This window comes from Lampetra fluviatilis, chromosome 31, assembly GCF_964198595.1.
Source record: "Lampetra fluviatilis chromosome 31, kcLamFluv1.1, whole genome shotgun sequence".
Classification (NCBI taxonomy): domain Eukaryota; kingdom Metazoa; phylum Chordata; class Hyperoartia; order Petromyzontiformes; family Petromyzontidae; genus Lampetra; species Lampetra fluviatilis.
The window spans coordinates 269,640-283,916 of NC_136305.1; the positions used below are offsets into that span (position 1 = coordinate 269,640).

At 52.1% G+C, this 14,277-nt stretch overlaps 1 protein-coding gene across 1 annotated transcript in view; it reads left to right on the forward strand.

Annotated features, from left to right (window-relative positions):
- Positions 1-9,073, forward strand: part of ITGA9 (integrin subunit alpha 9) — a 62,306-nt gene extending 53,233 nt beyond the window's left edge. Inside the window, exons 23-28 of the mRNA XM_078870763.1 lie at positions 1,970-2,077; positions 3,272-3,397; positions 4,164-4,280; positions 4,797-4,898; positions 5,676-5,795; positions 6,766-9,073. Coding sequence (XP_078726889.1) covers positions 1,970-2,077; positions 3,272-3,397; positions 4,164-4,280; positions 4,797-4,898; positions 5,676-5,795; positions 6,766-6,837 — 645 coding nt within the window. The 3' untranslated portion in view covers positions 6,838-9,073. The remainder of the gene's footprint in view (positions 1-1,969; positions 2,078-3,271; positions 3,398-4,163; positions 4,281-4,796; positions 4,899-5,675; positions 5,796-6,765) is intronic.
- Positions 9,074-14,277: the final 5,204 nt, after the last annotated feature.

The following is a 14,277-nucleotide window of genomic DNA, read 5'->3' on the forward strand; positions in this document are numbered from 1 at the left end:
CGCCACCACCACGCCACCACGCGACCACCACCACGCTACCACGCCACCACCACGCCACCACGCCACCACGCCACCACGCCACCACCACCACGCCACCACCACGCCACCACGCCACCACCACCACGCCACCACGCGACCACCACCACGCCACCACCACGCCACCACGCCACCACCACCACGCCACCACGCGACCACCACCACGCCACCACGCCACCACCACGCCACCACGCCACCACCACACCACCACCACGCCACCACCACGCCACTACGCCACCACCACGCCACCACCACGCCGCCACCACGCCACCACCACCACGCCACCACCACCACGCCACCACCACGCCACCACCACCACGCCACCACCACGCCACCACGCCACCAGCATGCCACCACCACGCCACCACGCCACCACCACCACGCCACCACGCCACCACCACGCCACCACCACCACGCCACCACCACGCCACCACCACGCCACCAGGCGCTCACCAAAATCTACGCGGGTTGCTCGCACGCTCTGGGCCCCTCGGAGCCAAGGGCCGGGCCCTGGCAGCCGGAAAGTGGCCGGAGCGGCCCAGACGCGGGGGCCGGCACCGCCGCTGTCTTTGGCGTGGGCTGCTCGCTGTGGACATGCGCCAGCTCGCAGGAACGCGACACATCTCCCACGGGTGTTTCCTGCGGAAGGTGGTCGCTAAGTGTTTCACCGAGTCTCCACCTGTCTAGCGCGGAACGATGTCAGTGCTATCGCTGCCGCTGTCGTTCGCCCACCACCGCTTGTCTGTTAGTCTTTGTTCTGGTGCATGCACGTGCGGAGTGGAGAGCCAGCGCAGAGTGGTCACCGTACTGTGCTATGAACCTGGTGATCCGAATTCGATTCCCGGCCACAGAAACGATTATCTGAACCAGTTCTGATCCTGTACGTATGTTGAACTTCTTTCGCACGGCACGTAGCCAACCTTGCTCATTTGACGTGAGGAATTAGAATCCAATTACTTTGTCCCATGCTATGACACCACTGGCATTATAGAGGTACGTGAGGGGCAATAAGAACACAATACAGTGAAGAAAGTAACCCGAGCCCACACCAAAAGGTCGACTCAACCTTAAATGAGTACCTGGCGTTTCAGCATTGTAGAGACAAAGGTGGTCAGGCCGGCCAAAGCACAACCTCATGCCACCGTGACGGCCTTCACAGCTGCTCTTTACCAGTACTTGTCCCAATAGCTTATGTAGGCTATACGGGGAAGCTTTGTCTCGTGGCGCAGGGTGTGTGTCAGTCTGGTGGGAGGCTGTGGGGGAGGGGGTCGTGGCACTCCGCCATAAAATCCGCTGACTCTGGTCCACGTTTCCTGCACCAAGCCGATTCTTTTTTTCTCTGCTCCTTTGATTTGGCGTTTTTGTTGTGCGTGTTTATTGATGTTTATAAATATCATTATGCTGAGCAGGGGATGTACTGGGATACTCTTCATGCTACATTTAACAGACTAATACTGCGCTCTTTCTGCCATGTACGTCTTTAAATACTCACCGTGTGGTATTAAGAATAATCTGATGAATGGTTGAAGGCCCGGCTTAATGATGATAAAAACATAAAATAATACTTCATACAATTAAGTATCCCATTACAGACCCCAGTGAAAAGTGTTTAGTCTCGGTGAGACTTCACTGCGTCACTGTTCTTGTTGTTGTTGTATAAGTCACGGGGAACTGCGATGTATGCTACAAACTCAGATGCCTGAGTTTGATTCCCAACCATGGCTAAAATCAGCCGTGAATGGAATCCGAGCCAGTTAGGGTTTTCACCTGCTTCACTCGGGCTAAATGGAGATCTTTGTATTTGTGTTCCTATGTACGTACGTGTATGTCTGGGTGGGTATGTGTTTATTTGTGCGTGCGTTTGTATACAGCGACGTGCCTGTATGTAAGTGGTTACGTGTGTATCTGATCGTCGATTCTCCGGCACACGCAGGTGATCAACTTCGGGCCGAGCCCCCTGCCCAGCTCCAGCGTCGAGATCCTCATCCCCAACGTCCTGACGGAGGATGGGCCGGAGCTCTTCCACGTGCGGCACATCAAGGTGCTCGCCTCAACACTCATCAACCCGTCGCACGCACGCGTACGCAACAACAGCCATCGCTCGCCACGAAGCGGCGGCGTCGCCATGGCGCTCGTGCCTGGCGAGGTGCACTTCGAGGCCACGTACGCACACACACACACGCAGCGGTGTCCCTGCACACGCGACTTCCGGCTCCCAGCTGCCCACGCACGCTCTGCGACGCGTGTTCGGGTCATACCACGTGTTTAATAGCTTCATCCTTTTTAGTTTTAGTGTCGTTTGGCACGATGTCTGACGTTTCGCACCACATGCTGAGAGCTTCTTCGAACAACCGGTTCCCGAAGAGGTTCCTAGCGCAGCGTAGCCGATTCCCTGCGACACCCTACGCAGCGGCACCGCGTGCGCTCGCTTGCTCCCTCTCGCCGCACGAGGAGGCGTCGGGCCGTCACCGGCGTGGGAGCGGCGTGGGAGCGGCGTGCCAGCGCGCCGTTTGGATTCGCGGCGATCTTCCGGCGCGAGAGAGACCGGCGAGCGATGCCGCGTGTCGCGTTTTGGCTCCGTGGGCTAAGGAGGTGGGGCGGCGGCGTGGATGATGAAGGGGGCAGGTCGCTGGCGGAGTGATGGCCCCCTGCGTCAGTGCTGCTCCAGGTGCTCCGAGGGGCCGTGGCGAGGCTGCGTCTTTAGACTTCGGAGCGTGCGGCATGCGCACAGTTGCGGTGTCAGGTGACGGATCAGAATACAAACTCAGAAAAACAAATTCAGTGCTACGGTACGTGTAGTGCAGTCTGTGTTCGTTAAACACAATGAGCAGATGTGCATTTTAAACGCAGAAGGCCGATTTTTACAACTCATATGGATAGCCTCTGTGAGAAAGCTTTGCCAAAAGCATGTATCCCACAGGGCCCTGTAACAATTCTAAACAAATACGAGAAAAAAACTGAGTAACCCTTGCACTCAGATGAGAAATGTGAAGAGCTCCACTCCGTTGGTGATCCTGATGGTTGCAATTGCACACTGCTATCGTAGTTACCAGCAGTGTCACTATATAGCGAAACCAGCGCTACGGCTACTTGGCACAGAGGGTCCACGCTAGCTTCGTCGGCCTCCACAACCAGCGAGTGTCGCTTATATCACGGCCGTGAGGCTGTGCCGCATCTGAGGATCGCGTCGTCCCTCACGCCAACGCCGCTGTCCCCGTGCCACCCCTGCCGGCAGATCGACAGCGCCAACGGGAAGTGCTTCAGCAAGGTGCCCTCGCAGATCTGCCTCGTGCCGCACGACTCGGGCAGCTTCCTGCGCACGCTGTTCACCATCTTCAACAAGTCCGGCCGCAAAGTGCTCGTAAGTCCCCTTATACCTTCCTGGTGGCCCGTGGAGACTCGTGTGTATGTTGTATGTATGTTGTATGTATGTTGTATGCATGTTGTGTGTTGAATTTCTTTCGCACCTAGGCGGCCCGACTGGGATGCTGGGTTCAGATCCAACCACCTCAGTCGATGGCGTCAGCCCAGTAAAGAATTTTTGCTGCACAAATCATCCATCTGAGGACTTTAAAAATAACTATTTAATTGTGACAGTCATGAGAAGAACACCTCCAGAGCTGCGTGGAGTGCCGCCCCGACTGCGAATGAGTGGAAGTCGAGGATCTCGCATGTAGTTCTGTGATATACCACTTTGCCCCCCGACCCCCACCCTGCCATGTCCGGGTTTCTCTGCCATTTGTTAATAAATTATTAAATGACGACAGTGGACCGCTCCCAACCGTGTCCCAACAACACTCAGATATTTTCTCCAGAAATGGAAGATAAAGGACTCGAATGTGGTTATTAGCACGATTGCCTATGTACGAGATACATCACTGATGACTGCCCACCACAGCACGCATCCTCTGGTGAAACAAGTGGACTCCACCACTCAGCTACCGCCCCGGATGCTGCTGTAGCTTGCCTTAAAAATACAATTGAGGCCCTGTTGCTTTTCTCAAACGCCATGCGGCAGGAGAGTAAAAATTTAATAATGGTCACGAGGCTCATCGTCTCCATGAGCCGATACAGCATCGCCGGTCCGCCGCATCTCAGCGGGGCCATTCCCTCCCCGTGCACCGCAGGACTGCGCATGGCGGGGCGGCTGCCTGGTCGTCGGCTGTCAGCTGGGGAACATCGACAGTGGGAACTCGATCTCCATCAACGTCAGCACCCTGCTCAACACCAAAATCCTGGAGAAGGTAAGGCACGACCCAGCATAGCGTTTGGCTGCACCATCGCCACCCCGGCGTGGGTGAAAAAAGTTGGTCGGTCGGACTGACTGCGTCTCACCGTGGCATTCGCGTGCAATTGCTCCCTGACCAAGAAACGCAAATTGCATCTCTCTGAGTTGCAGTCCTAATTGCTCGGCATGCGAAGGCGCAGCCCTGCAATGTCTTTGCTTCTGGCACTGCTCCAGAGAGCTCCTCTAGTGGAGGCCCTCACATCTCGAGTGAGCTCCTCTCGAGGATATTTGGCCTCCACTTGCACACTGGCCAGACACCTCGGAAGGTACGGACAAACCAAGCCCAAATAAAACCACTTCACGATCACTACCACTAATGATTACCGACATGTTCAAAGTGTCTGCAATGTGCGCTCCGGAACGTGGAGCTGCAGGGCATGTGAATTGTTCGACGTGGCGGGCGCGTGAGTGAATGCAAAACACAATGTGGAGCGGGGGGAGTCACCCCTGTGCCGGGGCTGTGCCACTGCAGGACAGCTCGTCGGTGATCCAGTTCCTGGTGGACGCGAAAGTGCACGTGAACCACAGCCTGCACATCTACGAGGCACCGGGGGGCAACCCGGACGGCACCACGGTGAGCGGCGGCGCGTGCATGTATGTGTGTATGTGCCTGGAACTTCTTTGACACCGTACGTAGCCAACCGCGCTAATCGGAGGTGCGGTGGAAGGACAAAAAACTGAACGCTAAAAGCTGTTCTCATGAAATGAGTTTTTAATCTCGATGATATAAAAGTGAATAGCTCCAGTGGCTTCCTAATACCAGCAGGAAGAGTGTTCCCGGCGGCCGCAGAAGTACATCTGAAAGCGCGCAATGCGGTGACCGTCTTTGTTCGATGGTTAGCCAAAAGCCGCTGCTTTGTCCAGCACAGTGCTGTCCAGCACAGTCTTGTTTACTCAAGAAAGCCCTCCCTGAGTCTCATGACCCTTTGTCAGGAAGGGCCTGCCAAGTTTTCACAGCAGGGAGCAATGCTGCTATGGCGAGTCGGTAACACTCGTGACTCACAGCATTAAGTTCGTCTCGGGCCGTTTTCTGTGTGGACTTTGTATGCTCTTCATCTGTCCTGAATGGGTCACCTCTGGGTTCTCTGGTTTCCTTCCAAAGCTAAAAACAAATCAATGTAAATGGTATTGGCCAAAACATCCCAATGCTGATAAATAACCTGCAAATTCAGTTGAACACAGAGGCTTTCGCGACCAATATCATCCATAATACCTGCAAATTACTCACAGCAGCAACACGGTCGCCCTCTTCTGCGAAAACTTGACCGGGCCCTCTTGAACAAGAGTATTGGGTTAAATATTGCTTTAAGTAGTAATACTAATAATATAGCAATGTGTGTGTACGCTCCAGGTGGTGTTTGAGGCCCTGCACGACCTGCGTCCGCGTGGCTACGTGGCCGTGTGGATCATTGCGCTGAGCCTGCTCATCGGCATCCTCATCTTCATCCTGCTTGCCGTCGTGCTCTGGAAGGTGTGGCTCGATTGGGCTCTCGTCCGCTCGATGTTGCGTGTCCCGGGCTGTCCCGCACGAGGTCAACACCTCCTTAATGAGGAGGAAAATAATACTTTAGTATCAGTTAGGTGTTGACTTGAAGCTTTCGTGATTGCAGGAATTCATATTCCTTGGGTCTTTTGGTAAAGTCACGTAGATAGGTTCAAAGAAAATAACAAAAAACTACGACGTTTCGATCGCAACACAAGCGGTCGTCATCAGGAAAAGATAAAAAAAACTTCGAAGTTTTTATTTTTATTTTCTTTGAACCTCTCTACGTCACTTTACCGAAAAACCCAAAGAATATCAGTCAGGTGCTCGGTCATGGCGCTGCAGCGATGCGATTGCATCGGTGTTGTATTCAACCATATGGGGGTGACGTCAGTGGCATCATCACTCCAGTGCCATCGTGGCAGTGGTTAATGACAAATTGGGTGAGTTTTTTTTATGCACAACTGCTAAGGGCAGACCCTTCATTGTTATGAGAATTATAATTTTGATTGCATCTAACTTTAAAAGTTGAGCTCCTAAACTCTCTAAAGATGGCAACAGTGGCATTAATGTGCGCACAGCAGATCCAATACCGGGTCTGTTCAGAAAAGTTTCTCATGGGCGATGCAAGAAACTGAAACAAATCCGAGAGAACTATGAAAGGAATCCCAGGATATTCACGCACGATCCCGACTGCTGAAGCGCGACACGAGTCAACCTGGGAAATGCCGCGGCAGCGCTTCGCTTTGTAAGAGTATCCTCGACGGCGGCGGCCGCGCTCTTGATCTCCCACGGATGACGAATCCATTTGTCGTGCCGCGGGTCGTGGGCCTCGCCCAAGCCACGTGCGGCGCAGCAGCAACCGAGGCTCCCTGCGTGGAGGCCCCCCGAATGCCGGAGAGAAATCTGCAGATGCCAGCTTCTTTACATCGTCTCGTTTTCTTTCCCATGCCCGCAGCTCGGCTTCTTCAAGCGCTCGTACAAGGAGAGGATGCAGGCGAGCAAGCAGGAGAAGGAGAGCCTGGACTGAGCGGCGCCGTGGGGGAGAGGGCGTGGTAGCGCCGCCGTGGCCGCTGAGGCGCGGTCCTGCGTCGCCCGCGCAAACAACCGCTGCACGGCGTCGCGGGCGTCGCGGGCCTACTCGCCCGCTCGCTCGTTTGGCCACCAGCACAAATCACAACCGACTGCAAGAGTGAGCGTGGGCCCAGAGGAGGACGGGCGATCACAGCCCCTCGCGGGAGAACAAGTCCACGGCGCATTCCGAGTGCGTCGCACAGGTGCCGACATTCCGCAGGCTTCTGTCTTTGCGAAACCCCTGGCGAGTCAATCAATCCTCCGCCCTGCGCAAGCTGCAAAGGGCCGTCGTGGCCGTCGGCTCATCCTCCTGCCAAATAAGATGCGGCGTGCGATGACGCCGCATCTCTGCTTGTGATGACCGGAGCGCTCGTCAACTTGGAGGTCCTCCTCCGCGGCGAGGGGAGTGCGTGCGGCTGCATTTTGTGAATTCCCGGCGGGGCGAGTGGATCCCACAGGAGAGCCTCCTCTGAGAGTTCATCTCGGCTGAACGACCTCGTAAACTTCTGGCATCCTAGACGATGATGAGCGTTCGGGTTTTTAAAGACAGTGTATATTTTTTCAAGAGGACATTTGGAAAAGTGCTGCCTTTTTGCGTGAAATGAATTCCCTCTGTTAGTAAGTTAGAGGGAGGCGTTGAACGATGAAATAAGATGGTGACGCCACACGTGGACCTGATGTGCTCACCCTCGAGAGCCGAGCGCTAATCTCCCCTTTTCTCACGGAAATCAGAAGAAGATGTTTTCCGTGCCAGATGCGACTCTTGGCGGAGCACAATGCAGAGACCATCGTGAGTGTATTCAAAGCCCGCGTGTGACGAGGTATTTTGAAGCTCTGCATTTTCATTTGTGGTGCTGCCCATCAAACCGAGCCTTTGTCCAGTTAGCAATGAAACTAAGCATGTTTTATTTACACGGTGAATAAAACTACGCCGGCAATAAAAGCAACGAGCCCAGCCGATTTGACCCACGAGCACATTCGCTCTGCACGTGGAACAATTTATCAGCGAGGCCTTTTCCATCCTCCACCCATGGCATTTCCGTATGCCGCGCGTCCCCTCCTCCGACGGACCTTGGGGGTGCACGGAGGCCTTCGTGAGGTCTGCCGCTCCCGCACTGGGAGAGCCGCCGTGCCTCGGCACTCGACGCGGTGCCGCCAACGCGTCGCACGACGCTGTGCACCACGGAGCCGTGCCGGCTAATCTGGCCGATGCTGGCACCTCACCAACTTTGCCTCCAGTTGCCGCCGTCATCCACTGCCGTCGTTGCGATAGCGAGCATTTCCCTTCTCGAGGTCTCGAGACCTGAACACGGTGCGGTAAATGAACATCCACGTGAATTTTATTATTATTTTTTATATGAAGCAACTCAATCAAAGAATGCCAAATAGTGTAACTGCTGTACGGTGCGACGATTTTGCAGCAACATTCTATGTTGTCTTTTGTTCGCTTTACAAGTTGACCACTGTGTGGTGGGGGTTAGGATTCTATGAAAAGTCGCAAGTCGAGCGAGGACGACCGCTCGGAAGGTCCCGCTGGGGGGGGGGGCTACGATGAATTTAAACGTTCAGCAGAAACGCAGAGTAACGGAAGTTCTTGCGATTCCCACTGGAATTTAGAATTCTTTCTGGGGTCCCCGAGCACATGTTGTGGACTCATTGTGAAATATTTGTGAGGGGCTGTTGGTGTGAGGAGGAGGAGGAGGGGGGGTGCGCCGACATTGATCTGCCCCAGCTGACTGCCCGCTCGTCAAGGGGAGAATCGCCCTTTGCGGAGTTGTTGCGGAGAGACCCGGGTCGAGACACCCAAATCGCCCTTCACCAAATAATTTCTTCCAACGTGATTGCAGTACATTACCTGTTTTCTGCACAACAATGGCAAATCACTTTAAACAATTATACGGTCTTTAAAAAAATAGTACAAATATGTAAAAACCCGTTTATTGAAGACATTTAGGCGGTGTTTGTATAGTGTGGCACACGAGTGTAGTTTTATATTCACACACGCAACTGTGCACCATAGCGCTCACCGCATTGCCGGACTCACTGTGGCCAAGTGATGAAATGCGTTTTATTTTTGGCTCAAGTGGAAGAAATCTTCCTGCGTTTGAGATTCCGAACGTCTCCTTGAATGTAGCCAAACACAGAATGATCGTCTCACAGCAGCGTTTGAATAAATTAAAACATCCAGACGCCTTCATTTGTCGTTGCGTCTGCGCGCCTGCACCGTTTTTTGCTGCACAACTTCCCGATGAATCCTCCAGGATATGATTCTCGTTGGAAATCTACACAGACACTCAGTATTGTACAACCGTTTCATTAAAAATACCTCTCTTTCTCGTGTTTGTTTTTCAAGTAATATGTTCTTAAACCAGGTGAGAACTCACGAGACCAAGATGAGTCTCGTTTGTAAAATATAATAAGAAAAGTCGAAATGAAAGCTTGCTGCTAAAACATCCGACACAATGTAACCGGTATTGGCCAAACAACCCAATGCTGAAATATTGCACTGCAAATGACAGTATGGCACTCGATTGCATATACGTTGAACTTCTTATGCACCGCACATAGCCAACCATGCTAATGAGAGGTGTGGGGGAAGGGCAACAAAACTAGACACAAAAACATTTCGAAAAAAAATATTTCAATTCAGATGTAAAAGTGCCGAGCTCCGGTGGCTATGAACGATCGGTATCAGACAGAGCAGCGACGTTGCGCGCACCCTCGTGCGGAAACTCGGCAGGACTCGGCGAGGCTTTCCTGGAATAACAAGCATCATCATTTTTTTCGATGTAAAGCTTTCGTGACTGCAGGGATTCATCTTCTTGGTTCTTCAGGTGAAGAACACCTGAGGATGGCTGCTTGCGTTGTGGCCGAAACGTCGTGAGAATTATCTTATTATGTTTTATTTTTATTATTTTATTATTTCCATTCTACGTGACTTTACCGAAAGAACCAAGAAGAAGCATCATAATACTGAAGTAAATAATCAGAAATTATAAATGGATCAAGCCCATTGGGTGCTAGTTGAGTGCACTCAGACAGGAGAAACCAACAAGATTCTCCACCCAGGAATCCCACTACGTAAGTAGACATCTCTCCAACACCGTCTTCTTAAATATGTTACCAGGTGAGGCCCACTGAGCTATGGAGTTCTTTTGCAGAAGCGACCTGGCTACCACAAATGATAGTTCGACGAAGTGGCTTATCACGTGGGAAAGTGTCGCAGCCAAATACTCTAAACGCGTGTTTCTAAATGTAGAGAGGACCCGGAGAAACATCCACGCGACCACGAGGAGAGAGAGAGAGACGTTCAAACTCCAAATAAACAAACGTCCGGTTCGGGATCGAACCCACGACCTCCTCCATACCAGACGAGGTAGTTCACGTCTCGCCACCGTTCACGCGGACGTCAAGGGGCCGTTGGTAAGTAGGCTTAGATTCCTATTTAAACACCGCTCTAACGTAAGCTCTGAATACACCGTAATTGCTGCAGATGTGACGATGCATCTGTTCATTGATTTATATTGATTTGCATAGACTCCCGATAGACGTTGAATAATCGATCATTTTTGGTTCCGATGTCGTACGCACTAGGTTTGATATCAGGTTCCCATGACCCCTGCATAATCCACCAGTGGCCGGTTGCAAGCACCGCAGTGTTCACAATTGAATCGATTCTTAACAATAAATCGCGACCCGTGAATCGCGACGTTTCATGGGATCACCGTGGGGGGGGGGGGGTCGCTCCACGTTGGGGAGTTCCTGCAGCGAGGTTCGGAGTGGTGCGAGTGTTGCGAGTGGTTCACGCCCAGCTGCACTGCGGACTGGCTCAGGCGCCAAGTCACATTGCTGGCCACAGCCATCATCAGTGGCGAGCGACCTCTTAGTCAGTGATGTGGAGTGGCGGTCTCGAGAACCCCGGTGGGGGCGCGCGCGCTCGGTGGGGGCGCGCGCGCTCGGTGGGGGCACGCGCGCTCGGTGGGGGCACGCGCGCCCGGTGGGGGCACGCAGCCCTGCTGAGCGGTCTCCGTTGCGTGCATCGACGCCACGGCAGCAGCTGTTGCCGCCGCACTCCAGAGCGCCAATTTAGTGGCGCAGCCGCTCGCCAAAGAGTTTCCTCGCGAGCGGTACCGAAATAGAGCTGTGGCGGAAACCACGACAGCGATCATTCTGACAACGCGACATGGGATCCGGTCATCCTTAAAAGAGCCCCAGAGAATCCCCACGAGTTGGGAATTCCTTTATGAACCCGTGTAGGGCATTTCGCAGATATGCAGCAGGATGTTTCTTCTGTAAAGGACGATGATGGCAGTGGCGCTAATTTCGCACGTGATCGCCAACTTGTGGCTGAAACGTGTGGCCGAATGGACGACGAATGCAGCTGGCTTCAACCGATTGCTATTCCAGCGATTGCTATCGCTCACTCGATGCAGCTGCATCCTATAAGCCAGATCCACCACACCCACAAGCCAAGCTCGTCCAGCCAGTCGAGGAAGCTTCACAAACCTCGCCAGCCTTACCAACCTCCCCAGCCCAGCCAACTCCACCAACCCCTTCAGCCTCACCAATATTACCAACTCCGCCACCCCCACCAGCCCCACCAGGCCAGCCATGCCACGCATCCCGTGGAGATGCCTCAGAGAGCCCCTCAGGTGTTTCCTGGGAGGTTTTGCTCGACCGCTTCCTGCCGCTGCTGCTGCTGCTGCCCGTGCGCCTCTTGACCCCCGCTTCCCGCCCGGGGGGGGGACGCGCCCGGCGCTCACGCGGGAGACGGGGAGAGACGTCCGCGCCGCGCCGCTCATCTCCCACACGCGCCGCCTTTCCTGCGGGGCTCCATCGCGGTGAGGAGGAGTGGGGCAGTCGCTGCCCACACTCGGTGTCTTCGTCAACACGGGGTGCAGCATTTGCCTCGTCATCTTTTCGATGGAACGTTCATTGGACCAGGTCTGTTTTACGTGGAGTAGCCCTCAACGTAAGTCTCAGCTGGAAGGCTTAAGCAGAGCATTCGCAATATTGTTACAGGAAACGGTAAATTCATTATTAAACTAAACTTACTTATTGCCAGGTAAGGCCGACTGAGCTGTGTAGCTCTTTTTCAGAAGTGACCTGGCGACAAATGAGAGTTCAACGAAGTGGCTTATCATGTGGCAATGTGTAGCAGCAGCCAAACACTCAACGCGTGTGTACAGATGTGGAGGGAAGCCCCGGAGAAAAATCCACACGACCACGGGGATAACATGCAAACTCAAAATAAACAGACGTCAGGTTTGCGATCGAACCTGCGACCTCCTGTATACCAGGCGAGGGAGTTAACATCTCGCCATCGCGGCGCCAGATTACTGGAAGAGGAACTTGTAACACGCCACAGCATTCGCTCACTCGCGTAGAGAGGACGCGAGTCGGAACCACAGATGAGCATGAAGGCAGCCAGGCAGTGAGAAAGTGCCAACGATTACCCAAATTCTGCGGTTCGCTATGTATTAAGGTAGTATTGGCCAAATAATTAGTGTTTGCAGTGGAGCGAAACGTCAGACAACATGCCGAACAACAGGTGGTAACACCCAAACACATCGGAGAGCTGCACAGGACAACCGTGAAAAGCAATACAGTGGTAGACGTCAAAGAGTTAAATAAGTTGAAAGATAATTTGATCTTGGTAAATAAGGGGGAGTGTATCTGATTATATAGAAGGTCCTTTCTGGAAGCAGAACATTTGATATAATGATAGGCGCAAAAAACAATGCCAAAAAAGTTCTGACTTCAAAAATATACTACTTGATGCCACAATTGGCCATACTTCAACTTGAAACATAACTTCACTGTACACGAATATCCACGAGATGTTTTCCTCACCTGCATTACTGTTCACATATTTCCTTTAGAAACCTCCACAAGCCATAGTTTGTTAACTCGATTTATTTTCCAGCACCGCGAGATCCCTGGCACCAGGTGCCGGCTGAGTGAGACCGAGCTCACAACGCGTCGTTTAATCTGCCTCCGCCTGCTGAGCCTTGGCTTTGAGTGGTGCAGGACAGCGGCAAGAGCGTGGCTTCAAATGCAGCCCACCGATTGATAGGATCTCCGTGTAGCCAGTACTGCTTGGCAAGCTCTGTTGAACATTTCAGAAATCCAATAAGTCTAATGTAGATACTTGGCTGAGTGGCTCTAACAATATGAAATCTATACTCGCATTGGCAATGATAATGATGTTCATCCATAACTATTTTTGGGTTGGATCACGTAAGTAGTGTTATGCCAAAATTATTGTTATGAACCCGAATGGTAATAATTGTATTTGTGTTTCAAATGTGCAAGGGCAGAATTTGCGAGTGCCTCTGGTTTTGTTTGAACATCATGGTACATTTGCTCAAAACTTTAGTCTACTCTTGCCTAATACGCAAATCCTACACCGGCTTCTTCCCCACTACGACTCTAAGAACCTCAGTTCCATACCAACACGGGTGGCGATAATGATGGTAATAATGGCATTTAGTCCATAGACTAAAGCAACATTTTACGTCTTTATTTATACAATTTGATAACCCCACTCAATTCAAATGGTTACCACATAATTCAATGTAATTGCCACATCAAGATATTGGAACTGCTGAAGCTATGCAGACGCATCTGACACCGGCAAGTGAAACCTCTGCTCTGGACTCATGGACTTATTCATGGTTCATGTGTGCAGACATTTCGAGTGATCTAAGCTTGTATAAACAACATCGCACGTTATGGCCCAAAGAAGTTAAGCCTCGACTGTTGCGTAACGATCGAATGTTCCAGTCCACTTTCTTTCCCACTGGGGCACGCCCTATGTACCGTAAATGTTTATGAAGTTTAATACAAAAAAAACTGCAGCTTTGCCATGAAGGGAAACTAAAGCGACGCCAAAAAGAAACCTTAAACGATAAACGCGCGCTATAATAATAATATTATGGTTGTGAGAATTCGTGGGCAAATAAAACTGCTCCCCATCTTTAATAACGCGGCCTTGTACAATGTACAACTGTGGCTTAACGTAAAAATGTGGACATAGGCAGTGGTTGTTGTGTACGCTCCGTCGTCTCGAGGAAATCGTACGAAGATTTTATTCCTCCTGAAAGAGCTTTGAAAAAAATCTCGACGGCCAACGTAAACGGCCTCTTGTTTTTCTCTCGCCGTAAAAAATGTCTAGAGTGCAGCGATGTTTATCGGCATTCTCGTTTTCCTGCGTACGCACGCACGGCTTATCAAAATCATGTTCTTGGCCCGCGCGTACTTACGGTTGTTATCGTGAGATATTTGTAATAAATTCGCAAAAATTTGCGGACAGAGACGGCTTGTTTTAAAAGTGTTGTTGTTTCACTGGTGAGCGAAGCTGCTCTGAAGAATCCAAGCAACATCCGTGCGGGGA